Source organism: Narcine bancroftii, chromosome 1 (assembly GCF_036971445.1).
Source record: "Narcine bancroftii isolate sNarBan1 chromosome 1, sNarBan1.hap1, whole genome shotgun sequence".
In the NCBI taxonomy this organism is placed as follows: Eukaryota; Metazoa; Chordata; class Chondrichthyes; order Torpediniformes; family Narcinidae; genus Narcine; species Narcine bancroftii.
The window spans coordinates 203,247,406-203,268,809 of NC_091469.1; the positions used below are offsets into that span (position 1 = coordinate 203,247,406).

The window sequence follows — 21,404 nt, forward strand, 5'->3', positions numbered from 1 at the left end:
TGGCAACACAAGTTTTGTTCGAATGGAACTTCCAGTTGACTGCTGCGTAGCGACACATTCCACTTATGCAAGTATGCAGTTGAGGGATGACACAACAATGCTACAGACAGGCTCCTGTGATCCAGGTTAAGTCCTGGCTCTAGAGCTGTTGATGTGGAATCTGCATGTACTCAGGGTCACTGGAGCTATGAGGTGCTAGCAACACTACAGACTTCATGACTGATGCTAGAATAGTTCTTTGTCATAAACCTGTGCAATGTCCTGACCTGGAAAAACCCAATGTCTCTCCACCCCACCCAGCACCAGAACCCCCCACCCCACCCCCCGAAATGCTTAGCTGGCATAACTCTGCTGTATGTGTCCTCACTATGTACAAGCCCATTTCACCCATATGCCTAAAGCTGTTCATTGGCTCACTCAGACTTCTAAATTTTTTTATTTGTGTTAAAGATCATGAGCTTTATCCCTCCCTATCTCTATAGGAGCTGCTCATTGACAATGAAGCAGCATGGAACACACCCCCTATCTGTAGCAACCATAGAGCTTTACATTTTTAGGCGTATATATCTCCATAGCACTGTCCTTGTGCAAGCATCTTGTTGCTATGGCCAATAAAGTACACAATTGACTTTACTTCCCCAGAAACTCAAGGAAATTCATCATGTCTCCAATGTCTTTTCCCAGATTTCACAAATGTGCCTAAGAAAGTGGATCACAGGTTGGGACAGGAACTGCTCTGCCCAAGATCTAAAGAAACTGCAGAGAGTTGTAAACTCAGTTCCACTGAGACCCTCTACACCTCCCTATGTCTTGGGAAAACAGTTAACATATTGAAGCACCCATCTCACCCCAGTCATACTCTCTTCCCATTCTCCAGTTGGGCAAAAGATAGATGTGTTTGAAAACAGACACCACCAGATTCAAGGAGAGTTTATTTCCTGCTGTTATCAGACACTTGAGAGGGCCTCTCATTAGTAAAAGGTGATGTCATGATTTCACAGGCCTTACCTCATTGTGGCCTTTATACTGTGTAACTGAATTTTTCTCTGTAACACTATACTCTGCATTTTGGTTTTATTTTTGCACTACCTGCTATTATTAAGTATGGGGCTCAACCGCTCATTCCAACTGCCCTCAGCTCCGTACAGGGTTTAAACGGCCCGTTAAATGAGCAGATGGTACTTTTATTTAAAATCTGGTCCCAAGATTGCAGCACCTATGATCAGCACCAGCCACAAGGGGTTACAGACTCCGGGGAAGCAGAGGACTGGAGTAGGGCACCAGAAAATGGGGAGACAAACCCCCATCTGATAAAGTGGAGATGACTCATGGGTTGGTGATCATGGCAGTGGACCAGTGATGGGTTCTGCGGCTGAAGGAACCACAAAGGCAGCGGGCTGCCTATGAGAAACCCATGGAGGCTGTGGGCTGCTGGAGACGGCAGTCAAGAGGCTGCAGACTGCTGGAGACTGGCTTGAAACTGACTGAAGGGGTACCAGGTATCAGAACTGGAATGCAAGAGGGTGCTAGGGACACTGAAGGGTTCCTAATCGTATCAGAGGTTTGCTGATGGCTTGGAATGGAATCTGTGTGGCTGCAAGAGTGCTGGGGCGAATCCATGGACACTTGGTGACTCTGGGGGAACTCTCTTTTGCTTCTCTTTCTCTGACTGTATGAGGCACTCCAGGCAATTTCTGCCGAAGGCAAATCTGTCTGCTTTAAAACAGACAAAAGCAATTTTGTGTAAGATGACACTTTTTATTACATGGCAATAAATTGAATCTTGACTTGTTTCAATACCATGCAAAACAAAAATTTTCATTGTAACTTAGTACGAAACAATAAACAATTCTCAATCCTCACAAGACTATTACTTAATGGGGAAAAACCTAAAGCAGATTTGTGGTTTATTTTGGAGATATTTCTTAAAATAACAGATCAACACTTAATGTAAGCAGATGATAAAAACAGCTCTTGAATAGCATGAAATCCTATAGGATGCCATTTACAATTTAAAAAATGTTTAAGTTATAAAATAAACCAAGTAGGTCAGACAGCATCTGTGGATGGAGACACAAGATATGCAGGAATCAGAAGCAAAATCAAACTGCTGGTGGAAAGAAAGAGTCCTGATGGAGGATCTCAACTCAAAACAATGTCCATCCCTCCAGATTCTGCTTGACCTGCTCAGTTCATCCAGCAGTTTGATTTTTTTGCTCCAGATTTCAGTTCCTGCAGTCTCTTATGTCCCACGTTTATCTTGTTCCAGGAGCCTTGTGAGCACAGTGCATCCACACAATCTATAATAATAATTTAAATAAATAGATAGATAACCAATTGCAAATGGTCTGCCTGCCATAATTATCCTAGTATACTAATGTTATAGCCCAGATCTCAAAATATGGGAAAATATTCAGAGGCAGATTCTGAAAGAAGCATTACACATTTTTTTTAAAAATGTGAACAGACATTATTTAACCATATAACAATTAGAGCACGGAAACAGGCCAATTTGGTCCTTCTAGTCCACACTGATCCAAGTACCCTCCTCTAATTCCCACTTACCAGCACTCTACCCATATCCCTCCATCTCCCTCCCATCCATATATTTATCTAACTCTTTCTTAAATGACAAAATGGACCCTGCCTCCACCACCTTTCCCGGAAGCCCATTCCACACAGTAACGACTCTCTGTAAAGAACTACCCCCTCATGTTACTCCTAAACCTTTGCCCATCAACTCTCAATCCATGAGCTCTTGTATCCATCTCTCTTGTATCCTTTCCACATCAACTCTATCTATCCCTCTCATTATCTTAAACACCTCTATCAAATCCCTTCTCAGCCTTCTACGTTCCAAGGAATAAAGATCTAATTTGCTCAATCTCTCCTTGTATTCCAGATGCTGAAACCCAGGCAACATTTTTGTAAATCTTCTCTCCATTGTCTCTATCTTGTTAATATCCTTCCTATAAATCGGTGACCAGAACTGCACACAGTAATCTAAATTTGGCCTCATCAATGCCTTGTATAGTTTCATCATTACTTCCCAACTCCTATATTCTATGCACTGATTTATGTAGGCAAGCATACTAAAGGCCTTCTTCACCACCCTATCCACATGCGCTCCTACCTTCAGGGAACACTGCACCGTTAATCCTAGATCTTTCTGCTCCACTGCATTCTTCAATGCCCTCCCATTTACCACATATGTCTTGCTTTGATTATTCTTTCCAAAATGAAGCACCTCACACTTATCAGCATTAAATTCTGTCTGCCATCTTTCTGCCCACTTTTTCTATGTTGTTTTATACTGGATGATAAAGATGGCAAAATTTTACTTACTTAATTCCTTCATCGAAAACAGTTTCCACCAAACTACCTGTGTTCAGCAAATTGGGAAGCGTTCGATACCAGGTGTTTACAAAGGTGGCTGTTAAACCTGTTGTACAAGAGAGAGAAAACAAACAACCTAAATGTAGTGATAGTGTATTACCACCAGGAGTAGTTGGAGATGGAATGTGTAGCATCTGGGGAATGTTGCATCTTGGGCAAATTCAAAATGGATGCCTCCACATAAGGTTTGATATGTATGTTCTGTCCTTAGTGCTGTTTGCTTAGTTAATAAATCTAGTTGTTTTAAAAAGAACCCAAGTTTCTTTATTGTAATAAAAGAAACATCACATGGTACCAGAAGTGGAAGAAACAGCCAAATTCTGCTGTGCACAGGAGTGAAAGAAAAACAAACAAACACACAGTATACATAGTAAAAGTCGATATCAGCAGTAAACATATGGAGAGTTTAAAAACTCCTAATGCTGTAAAATAGACTGGAAATATTGACCATGAGTGGAGGCTGTTTAAACAAAGCTTTATACTGTACCTGCAACCCAATGAAATCGATAGCGAACTGGATACACGGAAGATTACACTGCTACTTACTGTGGTTGGACCTCAAGCTCTGGAGGTTTTCAATATTTGTTTTTGATGAGGCAGAAGACCAGAGCAAATTCGACAAAGTTATCAAGATGTTTGATGAGCACTGTTCGTCAAAGAAAAATGAAACCTTCGAGAGGTACGTGTTTCACTTGTGCATGCAGCTATAGATTTGATACTTTTTTAACAGACTTAATATTAAAAGCAAGAACATACAATTTTGAATTGCTGCAAGATTCATTGATCTGTGATCAAATTGTGTTTGGAATTAATGATAAGAAAGTGAGAGAGAGAGGTGGCTGTGAGAGACAGAGCCTACCTTAGCTGGAGCTGTGACGATATGCCACACCAGTGAACCAGCTCTGCAGCACGTGAAAAAGTTCAGTGATAGTGTAAAAGCCAGTGAAAATGAGGCACAGTCATAACCACATTGTCTGGACACACACACAAACAAAATATGAAACAACAAAAAGATGGAGAGACATTCAATTGTAAATGATGCAGCACTAAACATGTGCTAAAGTAATACCCAGTTTATGGGAATGTCTGTAACAAGTGCAAAGGGCAGAATCACTATGCAAAGCAATATTTTTCCAAAGGGAAACTAAATAGAAGTAAAAGTGTACACACTATAGAAGAAACTGCTCTCAGTGATACAATTTTCGTGGACATGGTAGTGTAGAAAGTGAACAGTGTCGAGCAGGGTAAATGGACTGTGTCATTGCATACAAATGGAATAAGTATTCCTTTCAAGTTAAACACAGGGTTAAAGGTCAATTGGATCTCTGAGCGCAACATCGTGGCAATGAAGATAAAGCCATACATCCATGCAAATCCTGTACTGCTGAAAGCATACAATGGACAGAGCATTGACACAAAAGGAACATGTAAATTCAAGGTGAAAATTAAAGATAAAGAGCACCACCTTAGGTTCACAGTAGTTCCAGATGGACATTATTCACTGCTTGGTGACAAAGAATGTGAAAACTTAAACATAGTAAAGAGGGTGGATCACATTAACAGTGACCATGCACAGAACAGTATAGAGAAAATACTGGATCTATTTCCCATCATCTTCAAAGGGTTTGGAGTTCTACCATTTACCTATAAGATACAGTTAAAAAAGGACGCACAGCCAATAGTGCATGCCCAAAGCGGGTTTCAGTGCCACTAAAAGATAAGCTCAAGCAGGCACTCAACCGAATGACAGCACTAGGGGTCATAAAGATGGGTGAATTCAATGGTGTGGGTCAAAAAGAAGAACGGTGACCTACACATGTGCATGGACCCAAAAGACTTGAATGCCAGTATAAAGAGGGAACGTTATCAGATTCCAACCAGAGATGAAATTACAAGTGAGACGGCCGGTGCAAAGTTTTTTACTAAATAGGATGCATCCCAGGGCTTCTGGCAAATAAAACCGCATGATGATAGAAGAAAATACTGTACATTTAATACACCGTTTGGCCAACACTTCTGTCTGAGGATGTCTTTTGGAATTTTCTCACCTCCAGAAATGTTCCACAGGACAATGGAACACATCATAGAAAGCATAAATGGGGTATGTGTGTACATGGATAACATGATCCGATGGGGATCCACACCAAAACAACACAACAAAAGGCTCAAAGTGCTTCAATGCATCCAGAAGTATGGATTAAACAGAGAAAGATAACAGTTTGGTGTGAAGGAAATCACCTTTCTGGGAGATAAACTGTCAGAGGCAGGTGTAGAGCCAGACAAGAGCAAGGTGAAAGCAAGTTTAGAGATGCCCAGACCCACTGACAGAAAAGGCATATTGAGAGTGTTGGGAATTATCAACTTCATTGTAAATTCATACCAAACCTGTCTTCAAAACAATGTACCTCAGGAACTTGTTACAGGACAAATGTGAATTTAAGTGGACAGACAACTTGAAACTTTGAAACTTCAGAGCTGAGCTCTTTATTGAAATAAAAGAAACATCACACTAAAGACGTACAGGGAACAAGAAGATGTTATGCTCATCTATTTGATTTCAAAGGAAAGTAGATCCATTTCTTCCAGTGTGGCTTTAATGATGTGGTAATTCCTCATTGTTGTGGCAAACAAGGGGAAAGAGCAATGGTTCTCAACCTCTTTTCACTCACAAGCGACCTTAAGTATTCCCTTACCTTCCATTGTCCACCTATGGGAGGGCTCACAAACATAAACTACTTTCCAGAACATTGACAGGATTTTTGATCACCCATGTTCATTCCCAATGCAGGTGGGAACATATTTTGAGTATTTACATTTTGTTTTATCATAAAATTTACAATCTTGTTTTACATATCACTTGTTTATGACATCAGTAATGTTTGTCTTTGGCACGGACCATTTCTAACAAACCTATGGACCACCAGACCAATACTTTCCTTTTCCTTGAAGCCTTTCAATTGTTTCCTTTGGAAGTCCAATTTGATCAGATGATTTGTTAATCCCATCACCCACATAAACTTCAAAGCCATTTGTAAAATTATGGAGCAGATTTTGTCTGATTTCAAGTTCTGTAAAATACAACAGAAATAATAAATGCAAAGTAATTATCCAATTTGACATTTAATGGAACTGCCTAAAATACCACTCCTTTGTGTGTTTGATAGCTCTAGATCTGACTGGCTGTAGTGCAGAAGGATGAGGGGGGTTCTCATTGAAACCTACCGAATATCAAAAGGACTAGATAGAGTGGATGTGGAGAAAATGTTTCCAGTAGTGGGAGAGCACAACCTCAGAATAAAAGGGTGTCCCTTGAGAACCGAGATGAGAGGAATTTCTTCAACCAGAGGATGATGAATCTGTGGAATTTGTTGCCATTGATGGCTGAGGAAGCCAAGTTATTGGGTAGTTTTAAACTGGGGGTTGATAGGTTCTTGATTAGTAAGGATGTCTAAGGTCCTGGGGAGAAGGCAGGAGAATGGGGTTGATAGAAAAAAATACATCAGCCATGAATTGAATGGTGGAACAGATTCAATGGGCTGAACAGTCTAATTCTGCTCCTACATCTTACAGTCTTAAGGATCTATATGTTTATTGGATGTGACAACAGATGAGATAAAGTTCTATCATATCAAGTCTGATTGCAGAAGACGGAAAGGCATTTAAGTATTTATTCAAAGAGCTTCCTGAAGCTGTACGTACGGATATTTTTATTTTGAATGACAATATTCTTCTGGCCAAAAGTGGACACCTTGTTCAGATTTCGCACCATTCTATCAACACCGTAAACCACTGACATCGGTCCCCGAACAATCTAGGGTAAAGAATTATGAGGCAGTAATAGATTGAAAGGACCTTTAAAATCCAAGATTCAAGTCTATAAATAACTCATCATTACCTATAATTTCTTTTCCAAAGCTACTTTTTCATCTGCAGCTATGTGGAGGAATTCATTTTGAAATCTTGCCAATGCAAACTTACAGTCATAAACATGTCACAACTTTTCTTAATGTGCTCCTTCTTTGGAATCTGAGTATCACCAGTAAAACCACTGTTGTCCATCCCTGTTTGACCTTGAGTGATGATTTACCCAGCTTCTGAATCATGTGAAGGTACTCCCACTGAGCTACTGGGAAGGGAGTTTCAGAATTTGGACCTTGTGTTGATGTTGGCTCGGTTATTTATTTCTGGCTCAGGGCAGTGTATGACTTGGAGGGAAACCAGGGTGGTGTTCCTTGCTGGTGGATATTGGTGCACACTACAGTTACTGAGGTGGGGAGAATGAATGATTAGGGTGTTAATGGGGTGCCAGATAAGCTGATTGCTTTGGGCTGGATAGTGTCGACCTTCTTGGGAGTTAATGGAGTTACTGGCATTGCACTCATTCAGTCAAGTTAAAATTCCATCGCATTCTGAAATTATGCCTTGTCGATGGTGGGAAGGCTACTCACCACAGGGTATCCAGCCCCCAGTCTACTTTTTTAACTACGATATTTGCACTGCTGATCTAGATCAAGTTCCAGTTCATTGTCACATGTATCATAATGCAGTAAGAGGTTGAACAATAAGATCTATCTTGTGTATTTATTATCTCTTGTAATTTAATTCAATTACAGCAAAATCCCCATTATCCAGAATTCAATCAACCAGAAACTTGAACAACTGTCAAAAACATTGAGGAAATAAATAAATACAAATAAATAAGACTGCGTGGATGGACCCTGCGGGGAGTGCTGAGACTTTGTTGGACACATGCAAGTTTGCCCCACTGAATCAGCAATGCCCCTCAATGCACGCGCATTCTTTTCATTGTCACCACTTGTGTGGAGATGAGTCCGGTTAACAGCACAAGGAAGGTGCGCCAAGGGCTTGACAGGGTAACTTGTATGGAGGTGAATTGAGTTGTCAACTTGAGGAAGGTGCCCTGAAAGCCTATTCAGGACACACGTGGAGGTGAGTTGGGTTGTCAGCACGAGGAAGGTGTACCGAGGGCCTGAACAGGACATTGGCGTGGAGATGTTGGGTTGTCAGCACGAGGAAGGTGCACTGAGGGCCTGAATGGGACACTTGCGTGGAGGTGAGTTGGGTTGTCAGTGTGAGGAAGGTAGTAAATGTGCACCTAGGGCCTGACGAGGACACTTGAGTTGAAGCTGGCGGGATGGAGCTAGGATTTGGAAGGGGAGGAGGAAGATGGCAATGGTGTTGAGACTTCACCAGCAAGGGTCAAATTTTAAACCCAGCATATAAGGCAACCCTATTTTGAGGCAACATTTTTAAGTTTCAAGGATTGTCCTCTACACTGGCATTTATGGTAGCTAAAAAATATGTAAATTTAAAATTGGTGGGGGTCAATTATAATGATGGCATGGTTAGTGTACCAGCTAGCGCACTGTTACAGCGCCAGTGACTGGGGTTCGATTTAAATTTTGTAAACTGTGGGAATTACTTGATTAAAGTGAATGTTACACAATTAAAGACTGCTGTTTCTTTTCACATTACATTTTGCATCGTCTTTTGTCTTTTAAATGGTGTATTCTTAATGCAGGTGTATTAGTTAGGCATTGGAAGAGTCTCAGTCAACCAGAAAATTCGCATATCCAACATCCGCAATCCCTGTTGATGCCGGATAATGGGGATTATATTGTAGTTTGCTATTATAGTTTTTCTTTACAAGTACCTGTTCTGCTGCTTCATCTGAAAATGTTGGAATATATGTACATTGTATAATATATAGGGCAATAAACATTATTAAAATAAATAATTTTACTATTTTGAGATGAATTGCTGGTCAATGGTGAACATAAGGAAATTAAAGGTGCAGGATTTAATTTCTCCCTCATTAATACCACCAAATCATGAGGGCAGATGGTTAGACTCTCTCTTGTTGGAGATGGTCATTGCCAGGTACTTGAGTGGCATGCATGTTACTTGCTGACTATTAATCCATGCCTGGGCTCTGTGGCTTGTTAGTGTGGGCTGCCCCTTTATCAGTGGAGATGCCAGTGGAATTGAAGATTGTGTAATGGACATGTCATTTACTAGGGAAAGAAAGTCACTGAATTCTCCCAAAGAAACAACAAAGCCAATTTAGTACCTTGTCAATCACTGGACATTGTGCTGTGATTGAAAATTCTACCAATCGCAAGGTTGGTGTTCAGGTGGACTTCAGGGATACACCAGCTATCGTTTTAATTGATTTGTGATTGACTTTCACTATGGATATAGAGATTAAATTTTTAAGATTTACCAGTGCTTATTTGTTTTCGATTGAATAATTACTGGACTTCAAACTAATTGTCTGATGTGGCATAATGACTTAAATAACCAATATCCTCTGTGGATAACATGAGCAGAGAGTTTTAATATACATTGCTCAAAGAGATAGAATGTGTTGGAAAAATAAGAGGTGACCTCAGAGTGACAGTGAGGGGAGGTTTTGTGAGGTTATATCCCAAGCCAAAAGATTTCAGGAATAGCCTCATCGTCGTGTTCAAACATTGAAGACTGAGATGAGGATTAACTTCTTTATTCATAGAATTCTCTTTTTTAGAGGACAGTGAATGCTCAATCATTGAATATATTCAAGATTTGAGGTTGACAGATTTCTGCAGGTAAAAGAAATTGAATGAAAAGATTAACAGGGGGACGTAAAGCATCAACCTGGGAATTAAGTGTCAGAGCAGGGTTGAAGGGCCAAATAGGCTCTTATAAAATCTGCCTCCACGCTATGTTGGACAAAAGGGAAACAATGCATTTTCACACTTGTGAGAAAAATAAAGACATACATTTGAATGATAAATACATTTGAACCTTCCAAGTAAAATGCCAGTTTAGTGTGGACTGATTGATGATTCTTTCCCCATAAAGTATGGTGTATCTCAAAGTATCCTTTCTCAATCTCACCGGGTCATAATAACTTACGCCCACCCCACCTCCACCCCCCCCCCCCCCCACTGCCCTCTGGGCACAAAATACACAATTTTGAAAACAAGTACCTCTGGATTCAAGGACAGTTTATTTCCAGCTGTTATCGGCATCTGGAATAGACTGCCCATGAGTATAAGTACTGTTTAACCATACTTTACTCTTTCCAAAGAAAAAGAAAAAGACTCTTTAACACTAATCTCTACATATTTGCTTTATTGCACCATATTTTTATGTTTGCATTACCTGATATACTGTGTAAAGGTTAACATGTCTGTATAACACACAAACCAACAATTTTCTCTGTATTTTGATGCATGTGACAATTAACAATTCAATTTAATTCCATTAACTCTAACAGATAGTAGTTAGTGTGGCACTACTGCAGTGCCAGAAACCTGGGTTCAAATGTAGTGCTGTTTGTAAGAAGTTTGTATGTTCTTCCCATGCCTGCATGGGTTTTCCCTGGGTGCTCCAGTTTCTTCCCACCTTCTAAAACGTACGGGGTTGTAAATTAATTTGGATGTAATTAAGGCAGCACAGGTTTAAATAACCAGAATTGTCTTCCACCGTGCTGTAAAACATTATAAATAAATACAATTAAAATTAAAAATCCAATAAAGAAAAGTTACTTTTTACCTCACTGATTTCATTCCACCTTTCTGCATGATGCTCATCAAGAATCTCACCAGCCACATCTATAAAGCTTTGACTGATGTCTTCCGGATCTTCGCTGGTGTCACTTGCATCCACCTCCATGTCTGCAACATTTTGTAACAAGCTGATAACACTTAGCAGGTCAGCTACTTGCAGAGTGGTATTTTCAACACTCAAGACCTGTTGCACAGCCTTCAGCACCTCCTCTGCTTCAGAAACACTGTGCACAAGTTTGACATTGGTCAATGACATGTACTCAGTTACCTGTGCAGGAAGAGATTGTGTTAATTGTACTTATTGTGGGCACATCACTCTCTGTTTTTACTATAAAATAATGAGAGTTAATACTAAATAGCCTGACATTGTCTGCAATCAATAATGTGGATAATAATATTAACCCTCTGACAATTGTTTGTAGACATTTATTGATACAACAATGAATGAGATTTTTGAGGGGATCCTTGCCCTCTAAGGGCTATAAAAGGAAAAACAAGTTTCAGAATAAAAGATTGGTCACTTAAGAAAGAGCTGCAAAGACAGTGGAGAACCTTTGGAATTTGCTAGCCTTGAGAAAGATGGAGCAGGAGTCATTCAATGTGTACAAGGCAGAGGGAGAGAGATCACTGGATTTCTGGGAGTGATGTGTCATGGGGACCACGCAGGAAAGTAGATCCAAGGCCAAAATCAGATCCGCCGTCATCTTATTGAACAGTGAAAATGCTCCTATTTCCAATGTTCTTCTGATTTTAATGGGGATGATTGTGGTCCCTTCACCTGGTGACTTTGTTAAGCATAGAACATGTACAATTCCATACAGAAACAGGCCATTTTGCCCATGTCTGCTCTGAACATGATACCAAAATTAAACCAAAACTCTGCTGCTTGTATACAATTTATTCCCTGCATATACAACTGTCTATCTAGAAGTCTCTTACACACTACTGTCATATCGAACGTAGCTATCGCATCATACGCTACCGAGCCTTAGCTAGCTGCAGTGTATGTTAATGTGACTAGATCTCCATATTCACATGCTGCAGCAACCTTTCATTCCAATCCTGGGCTCAACACTGGGCCCAGCAGCTATCCTGTAACATGCCCAAGGGAACAAAGATGGCAATATGGAAATGTTCTGTTACACCCGTCTCAGTGCTCAGGCTTCCAGACAGGCAAGGGGCAGGCAGCAGGAAACAGAACCACAAGACAAGTCTTCAGACAAACAAGAAGCAGGAAGCAGGAAACTGAGGAACAATGCCAAGCCTTCCTCACGGCTGATGCTGCTAGGCATTCCATGAGTAAGCCAGAAGAGTCTGCTGAGAATTACCATGAAGTTTTTTGGGGTATTTTGTTTCAACTATGTAGACAACAACTGAGTGTTTTATTTCCCAGGTAAACTTGGGTATCCTGCTAGTTTTAAACTAAATTGCTGGAGAGGCTCAGCAGGGCAGGCGGCATCTGTGGAAAGAGGAACATGGACATTTCAGATTGAAGACCCAAAACAATATCTTTTGAAGACTTGAAATGTTAACTCAGTTCCTCTTTCCAAGGTGTCACTGACACTGTTAAAAAGAATGGTATAACTGTTTTATAAAAATTGTCTTATATAACAGGAGTCAGAAAAACTGCTGAAATATTAAACTAATCTTGCTATAAATATCAAAAGGAACTTACTGTGATGTTATTGGAAAATTCATTCAATTTAGTCTTGAATAAGCTTCTTGAATCTGATTCAAGCTTCTTCAACTTCAGATATGTGTCTGGAAATGAAAGTGATACATGATTCCACAGCATTCAATAAAAGTCTGAAGGCTGTGTCTTTTGTTTCACTGACCTTTGTTGAACTGGCAGAAGAAAGAGAGGGGAACCTCACAGTTGTGTCGGTTTTCAACTCCAGAGACGTGAAACGTTGGACATTCATTTGAGAAAACATTGGCTGCTGTAATAAAGCAACACAATTGTATTGTCAGTAATTAGCCACAGAAATTACCATTTTTCTTTTCTTTCTGTGATGTGGGGAATGGGTCTAAGCTGGCACTATTTGCCCCTGAACTGAAGAGTCAGCAAGAGAGGTGGGTCTGGAGATCAGGAGAAGCACATCAGATGTGTTCTCTATGTGACACGAGTGAGCTTGACAAGTTTTAATGTTGCAATGCCGTGTTCCTGTTACATACACCTAACTCTAATTCTAGATTATACTACAAATAGACTGCAGTCAGACAAAGTTGTGATTAATAGGTTTTAATCATCTTAAAGTGTCAGCACAGCTTGCATGTTGCTGGCCCAGTTCCAAGGCAGGTACTGAGGGAAGGGTTTGGGTGTAACAGCCTTTATGGGGATATCTGGGAGGGAGGAGTACCAGGTCCAGGGGTAGGGCCATCCCAAATACCACATATAGTAGAACATCACATTCATCCCTCCTTTTTTAACAAAGTGTGGCAGGGTGGTGTAGTTTTAGTTCATTGCAGTTCCACAGTCCCTTACAGGTTCAACCTGTCTGCTGGTCTCATCTGTCAATACGACTGTTGCAGGGTCTGCTGTGGCACAGCTGTCAGTTCCCAGGAAATGTCTTGCGCAACAGGTGGTGCCTCGGGTGGCCGAGGGAATGTGGGTACAGTCATGTTGTTTGGGTCAGTTGGAGTTTGGGGCGCAAAATCAGGTGGGGTCAGTTGGTCAGGGTTACCGGGGGAGGGGATTGTCTGGTCAGTTGGGGGGTCTACTGCATCCACCAGGTCCCGGATGGAGACAGTGTCCTATTGACCATCCTGATACTCCACATAGGTATATTGGAGGTTGGCATGGAGGAGGTGGACCTTCTTGACCAGAGGGTCAATTTTTTGGTGTCTGAAATACCTTCAGAGCAGCACCGGCCCAGGCTTCGTCACCCAGGACCGTAGTGTAGTTCCGGATGTCGACTTCCTGGGGAAGGAAAAGAGTTTTTCATGCAGTGTTGTGTTGGTGGCCATACAGAGAAGGAACCTGGTGGCATGGAGCATGTCAGGGAGGTTGTCTTGCCACCGGGAGGTGGGTAATCCTCTTGATTTAAGAGCTAAGAGAACTGCCCTCCAAATGGTGACATTTTCCTTCTTGAACTGCCATTCCCCCAGGGAGTTATAGCTCATGGTCTGGCTCGTGGCTATGCCCTTGGCCAACAGGTACTGGTGCAGCTCTTCACTCATAAAGGAGGATCCCCAGTCACTATGGATACAACGTGGGTATCCGAACAGAGCAAAGGTGCCATGTAGCATCTTCATGACAGTGCCATGGTCATGTCTGTGAAAGGATGGCAAAGGGGAAGCGGGAGTATTCGTCACAGTGTTCAAGAAGTACACATTCCTGTTGGTAGATGGGAGGGGTCCCTTAAAGTCTATGCTCAGCCGCTCAAAGGGGCGGGTGGCCTTGACAAGGTGGGTTTTGTCCGGCTGGCAGAACTGGTGTTTGGACTCGGCTCAGACTGGGCAATTGTGTGTTAACTCCCTGATGTCTTTGACTGAATAGGGGAGGTTGCGGGCTCTAACAAAGTGGTAGAGCCTGGTGACTCTGAGATGGCAGAGGTTGTTGTGGAGTTCAATTCTCCACCTCAGGATCTTGTCGTCCATTTTTCCCTGCTGTTTGTGTTAAACGTAAACGCGATTGCATGTTGGTCAGTCGGCAGGGTGAATGATTTTCTGGCCGAGTAGTGCCTCCAATACCACACATCTTCCACTATGGCTTGGGCCTCTTTCTCAATGCCTGAATGCCAGAGCTCAGGGCCCTGGAGGGTTCTGGAAAAGAATGCCAAGGGCTTGCCTGTCTGGTTGAGAGTGACGGCCAGGGCAAAGTCGGACGCATCACTCTCCACTTGGAAGGGTGGGTGGATTCATCTACAGTGTGCATCATCACCTTGGGATTTGGGCTTCTGCCAACAGGGGGAAAGTGGCTGATTTTATCAAGGGGCGGGCTTTGTCCACGTAATTGGGGACCACTTGGCATAATAGGAGAAGAGGCCCATGCCATAGTGGAAGCTGTGTGCTATTGGACAGGGCCTTGAGGGTCTGGGGTAATGGGAGTTTCAACAGGGGGCGCATGCAGTCTGGGTCTAGCCCAATGACGTCATCTCCACCAATCAGCCAGGATAACCAGCCTCAAAGTGCTAAAGATGCACTTCTTTTGGTTATAGGTCAGATTGAGGCTTTTGGCCACCTGGAGAAACTTGTGGAGGTTGGCGTCATGGTCCTGATCATGGCCACAGGTGGTCACATTGTCCAGAGAGGGGAATGTGGCCTTGAGTCCATAGTCATCAACTATGGGATCAATCGGCCTCTGGAAGACTGAGACCCTGTTGGTGACTCCAAAAGGGACGCAGAGAAAGTGGTAGAGGTGGCCGTTCACCTCGAAGGCAGTGTAAGGGCTGTCCTCTAGCCAGATTGGTAGTTGGTGATAAGTCGACCTAAGGTCGATGGTCGAGAAACCCCCAAAACTGGGCGATCTTGTTGACCATGTCTGTGATGCGGGGGAGAGGGTAGGCATCTAGTAGGGTGAAGCGGTTTATGATCTAACTGTAGTCAATGACCAAACATTGTTTTTCTCCGCTTTTTACCACCACTACTTGGGCTCTCCATGGGCTGGTGCTGGGTTCTATAACTCCTTCCACTAAGAATCATTTAACCTCCACTTTAATGAAGGCCCTATCTCCAGGGCTGTACCATCTGTTCCTAATGGCTACCAGCTTGCAGTCAGGGGTGAGGATCTCGAACAGGCACAGTGGGGGGACCTGGAGAGTAGAGAGCCACAGGTCGTGTTCAAGGGGGGGTCAGCCAGTTGGTGTTGAAGACCGTGAGGGGTGGGTCGGGGCTGTTGAACTGCATGCGGATCCTCTGTAGCTGGCACTGGAAATCCAGTACCAGTGTGACCGGTGTGATCAGGAGTTTAAAATTCCTGTATTCAGTGCCCCATACCGTCAGCGTCACGGTGCAGCAGCCGCTGATCTTAGCCAATTAGGATTGGGAGGTGAGGGAAACTTTTTATTGCATTGTGGTCACTAGGAGTGAATATTGGTGTACAGTGCCCAAATGGATGAAGCTCTCTGTGCTTCCGGTGTCGAATAAACAGTTTGTAGGGTGGCCATTTACCTCTACATTCATCATGGCTTTGGCGAGGTGGTATGGGCTATCTTATTGAAGATGATGGAGGTGAGCGTGTGGTCACTGTCTAAGTTGCTGTAGTGTTGGCAAGATGGCTGCCCCATGCTGTCCCAAAGGACAAAATCTTCCATGTCACCGGAAGTGGCGCTGCCCCACTTGTCGACCCCAGGGCCCCATCGATCTGTCCCTGGTCACTGGAAGTGATGTCTGAGGTGAAGGTGGAAGTGGGGCAGTCCAAGATGGCGTTGGCTGTCAGCCGCACGCAGCGCTGCTGGGGGAAGGATGGGACCTACACACTTTTGTGCAGTGCCTTTTCTTCCCACAAGCAGAGCGTATGGCACTTCGGGCTGGGCAGCTCTTATGGAAGTGCTTCCCATGCCCACAGAAATAGCACTTCTGGCGCTCAATAGCGGCAGTAGTGATATGGGGCACTGCGTCCCAAGAAGGCGACGCCTGTGTCCCCCATGCAGTGGCTGCATTACCTGAGGAGAATGCTTCTGCACTTTGCTACCCAGTCTCCAGTGATTTCGCCAGGTCCACTTCCTCCTACAGACTCCAATTGCCTTTTTCTAGTAGCCTCTGTCTGATATAGCCAGAGCTGAATCCAGCCATGCACGTGTCTTGTATTAGGCCTTTGAGGTGGGCAGCCTCAGAGACTTCTCAGCACTCACAGGTTTGTCCCCAGCTGCCACAGAGCCCGCATGTATTCATCGATCGACTCACCAGAGCTTGTTTTCAGCCACCCAGGAGGAATCATGTGTGTATTACGTTCGTTAGGGCCCAGTATTTCTTCTACGGGAACTCCATCGCCTCAAAGTAGCAAAGTCTCTTATTGCTTGGAAAACCCAGTGACTGACTTGATGAAAGAAATGAGGCACTGCACCCTCTGGTCGAATTTAGTCGAGGCCTCTGGGTCCTTGGGGTCAGTGTCTAATTTACCTGCCCATACTACCTTGTCCATGGTCTAAACCAAAGAGGAATACAGCTCAGAGGGCAGTGCCATGAAGCAGAGCAACATGGAAAACTTTGAAAACCCAAAGGACAAAATCTTCATTTCCTCTTGGAGAAGAGCAAAGCCACAGCCCTGGTGATTAAAGCCTATTAATCATGACTCTCTGTTTGATTGTGGTTGATTGGTAGTACAATTTAATCTCCTTAAAGTGTCAGCACAGCTTGCATGTTGCTGGCCCAGTTCCAAGCCAGGTGCTGAGGGAGGGGTTTGGGTGTGACAGCCTTTATGGGTATATCTGGGAGGGAGGAGTCACAGGTTCAGGGGGGGGCTGCACATATATACATCTATACACAATAGTAGTAGCACCACACAAATTTATCTAATTAAATTCCTGAGCTGTCATTGTCTCAGAATCAAACCTCTGGCTATTAATCTAACAACAACCATCAAAAAGAACTGTGATATTACTGAAAAATTCAATCGATCAATTTAGTTTTGAACAAATTTCTTGGTTCTGAGCGCCATATTACTAGATTCTTTTGTACCCCAATTTAATGGGCTGGAGTTCTGATTAGTGCAGCCCCGAGGCTGTTGTGAAGGAGGAAATTTGACGGAGCTTTTCCAGCAGACAAAAACAGTAAACACAGGATTCCAGGTCTTGGAGCAACTTCCTGCTCCATGCTCCCTGGGGTCCTCGGCTTTACAATTCTTCCAGCAAAACCACTGAGTTAATGACAAGTTCCAGGGTTACAATCTATTCTGACTGTTATGAGAAATTGTCTCGGTATCTTAAATGCAATGTAACTTAGTTTTTTTATTTGGTGCACTAAACTATATTTACTGTGAACATTCTCCCTTTCACACTAAAAACTAATCATATTCAATGTTTTAAAATAAAATTTTAATTTTTACACCTCGTTTATATTATTTCATTGTCCAACTTTACTCCAATCTTTATTTTGCTGTCTTATGGAATGTTAATGAAGTTAGTATTTTTTCTTTCAAATTTGCTGCTTATCAAGGATTCTTCCCTGTGATTGGCTGCTTGGCCTGCCCAATGAGGCTGAGTAGCAGAGGTCCACTGGAACTGGCATGAAAATAAGAGGAAGTGTCTGCTTGGCCTTTGCGGATAGCAACATCAAAGTCAGTGTTGAACATTTTCCCTGCTGACCAGAGAGTGCAGACTACTGCTCTCACAAATTCTGTCTAAATTAACAATTGTAACAGAGAATAAAACAAAGTGATCAAAACTTTGCTGTCCAGTTACCTCATATGCACCATCCCATTCACCTATTATCCTTCTATTCACAGATGTACTGTGGCTCCTAGTTCTATCGCGCATCAACTTTAAAACTTGTTTTCAACTTTTGTTTCCTCCACAGTACTCCCTACCCCAGTCTTTATCTCTCCAAGATCCCTGCTGACCACAAAATCCATTATGAATTCTCAGCACAAAACACACAAGATGTGCTTTTTGCAGCATTTGTCGAACATGTTATAATTGTTTACATTTATAAAGTGTTTTGCACACACAAAAAATGTTCTAAGAAGCTTCAGAGCAGCATTAACAAAAGAAGTTGATGCCAATCAATACAAGGAGGTACAAAGCCAGATAACCAAAGGCTTAATCAGAATGGCAGGCTTTAAGAAATGCCTCTCAAATGGTTGTTATGAAAATGTGCAGCCCATACCCACACCCCACCGCCAGAGATCAGAAACCCCATACATCTGAACACGTGCACTTAACAAACTTTGAATATTCTTTTTTATTATTGCTTTGCAGCATCCTAACAAAAATAATTCTGGCAAAACTAAGAAAGTTTTTTAAAAAAAGGACCAAAGTTCAGTGAAGATTCACATCCAGGTATTTTCACAAATTGGAGAGCAGTGCATAATATGTTCTGGCAGGTTACCTATCTAGATTTTAAACAAAGTTTTAATGTTAATATTAAAACAAAAGAGGTGAGAAAGAAATTAATGAAGGTAGCACAGTAAATATGGTGTATATGGATTATAGTGAGGCATTTGACAAGGTCCCCAAGGAGAGCTCATTGAGAAAGTCATAAGGAATGGGATCCATGGAACCTTGGCTGCATAGATTGGGAATTGGTTTTCCCAACTGGTTAACCAGGTAGTACAATGCCTTAGTGGTATGGTGACCTGGGTTTGATTTTGACTCGAGTTGTCTTGCTGGAGTTTGCATGTTCTTCCTGTAACCACGTGATTTCCCGCCCTCCCCCTCCGCTTCCCACCTCTGTGCTCATGATATGCAGCTTAGCAGGTTAATCAGCCACTGTAACTTACCCCTGAGATAGTTGGGTAGCAGGGGGAATGAGGACAGGCATACAAAAAATAGGTTTTGGGAAGTGAAAGGGGTCATGGGTTTGATAGAATTGATCTGGGAGCTGGAATAGCCGAACAGACATAAATTATGCATAAATGAAACCACACCACCCCAAATCCCTGAGTGGAACTGGCTGTCAAAGATGTTATACAATTAAACTGTTATACAGCTGTTATATAGAGCAGCTATTCTCAATGGTGACCACAGCAAATTTAAGGCGGGGGCATGGACTGAAATCATAATATATTTTTCATGATTTTTATGTCATCAGTAGGAGAGAAGTACAGAAGAAACCAACTAAATTTGACTGCTTCACAGGAAAGGGGGCCCATAATCTTTGAGAAGAGTCCTAAGGGGACCATAGCCAAAAAAAAAATTGAGAATGGCTGTCGTAGAGGTATAAAGATAGACAGAATAGAAACAGACGCTTCAGCCCACTATTTCCATGCCTATGCACTCTCAACCCAATTACCTGCTGTTTGTCCAGGCCCTGATGATAAAGTGCTCATCTTAAATGCTGTCAGAGTGCCTGCCACCATTATCCCTCACACAGTGCATTCAGATTCCAACCACCTTCTGAGAAAAAAAGCTTTTCCTCATAAGTTTTAAACCTCTTACTTTGTACCTTAAACCTCTACCCTCTTGTTTTTAAACACCCCTGCTATGGGGACAGGTTTATTATTCTCCACCCCAATCTATGCCTCTCATAGATTCTGTCTAACCCTCTCACCCTCCTAACCTGGAATCGTGAGGGTCTCTGTGTCCGATAAATATAGTATGAAAATACATAATTGAAACACTTAGCACCAATGAATACATTTAAATGAATTCAATTTACAACAAGTAAATGTATGTTGCTTGAAATGTTTCTCTTTCTCTTGGTGCTGTTGTTTTCCATTAAAATGAATGGAGGTTCAGTGGACAGAACTCTCAGTATCTATGCAGGGACAATCAATTGCAAATCGGACATACAGAGGGAGTTCTGTGCAGAGATTTCCTGCTACTATTTACTATGTACTTCACAAGTTTGTAATATCCAAATGCTCACTTACCTGAACAATTCACCTGAACTTGCATTATTTCCACTGTGGGTTCAATCTCCATGTTGGCCAGATCCCACTGATAGACGAGATGTTGCAGTGGGAGGGAGCACCCATTGATTGCTGCAATCTCTCCTCCAGTCAGGGCCCTTGACCAGATGTTCAAGGCTGTGATGTTGCCACTAAAAGCTTCATTTTGTTTGAAAGCACCTCCCAATGAATCTTGATCTTGACCAATAATAAAGATTCCATTTCCAGCAAGAAGGTGCGAGGTGTAATAACCCACTCCCGAACTCACCAGTTGGCCATCAGCATAAAAAGACCAGGCACCTTTCTCTGTGTGCCACGTCACACAGATGTGGTGCCACTGTCCATCACTTCTAAGCACACTTCGGTAAGGTGTGTGGTGCCCGTGTACGATCAGGGCCAACTGGATAAATCCCGTATCGTTCATGTGACCACGCAGCTGAAACTCATTCATAAACACTGGGACAGCGTAAGAAAATACTGTGCCAATGGTATTGGTTTTGTTATCCCACTGAAGGCTTGCACAGGCTGTAACAGCTGACATGGAAGGCAGCACACTGAGAATCTTCGCATATTTGGTGTCTGTTTTATTCGAGAATGTCAACACTGCAAACTTATCAAGACCTGGGGTAAATGTTCAAAGAAATTCCATTAGACCTTATAGGGTAAATGGTAGATGTCATACATCTCAGGTGTGCAGAGTTGTTATTACAAGTTTGATGTTAAAAATCTTTTTGTTGTGAATATTTTGTTGCAAAGATTGTTTGTGGATTTTAATTGCTGTGTTATCTAATAAACCTAAATAGCTCTATGTTGAGATTATTTTGTGGAACTCTTCTGTGCTCTAATTACAATTCTCCCCGCACACTTCCATTTCACTCACCGCACACTCCCATTACACTCTCTCCACACTCCCATTACACTCTCTGCACACTCCCATTACACTC

At 42.4% G+C, this 21,404-nt stretch overlaps 1 protein-coding gene across 1 annotated transcript in view; it reads right to left on the minus strand.

Moving 5' to 3' along the window:
• LOC138753607 (adhesion G protein-coupled receptor D2-like) overlaps positions 1 to 21,404 on the minus strand; it is a 122,010-nt gene that overhangs the window by 4,876 nt on the left and 95,730 nt on the right. The window contains exons 9-18 of the mRNA XM_069916849.1: positions 20,443 to 21,081; positions 12,806 to 12,910; positions 12,646 to 12,731; positions 10,957 to 11,238; positions 7,096 to 7,207; positions 6,329 to 6,464; positions 5,041 to 5,148; positions 4,666 to 4,780; positions 3,943 to 4,042; positions 3,346 to 3,442 (exon numbers count right to left, since the gene is read on the minus strand). Of these exons, the coding sequence (XP_069772950.1) occupies positions 3,346 to 3,442; positions 3,943 to 4,042; positions 4,666 to 4,780; positions 5,041 to 5,148; positions 6,329 to 6,464; positions 7,096 to 7,207; positions 10,957 to 11,238; positions 12,646 to 12,731; positions 12,806 to 12,910; positions 20,443 to 21,081 (1,780 nt within the window). The remainder of the gene's footprint in view (positions 1 to 3,345; positions 3,443 to 3,942; positions 4,043 to 4,665; positions 4,781 to 5,040; positions 5,149 to 6,328; positions 6,465 to 7,095; positions 7,208 to 10,956; positions 11,239 to 12,645; positions 12,732 to 12,805; positions 12,911 to 20,442; positions 21,082 to 21,404) is intronic.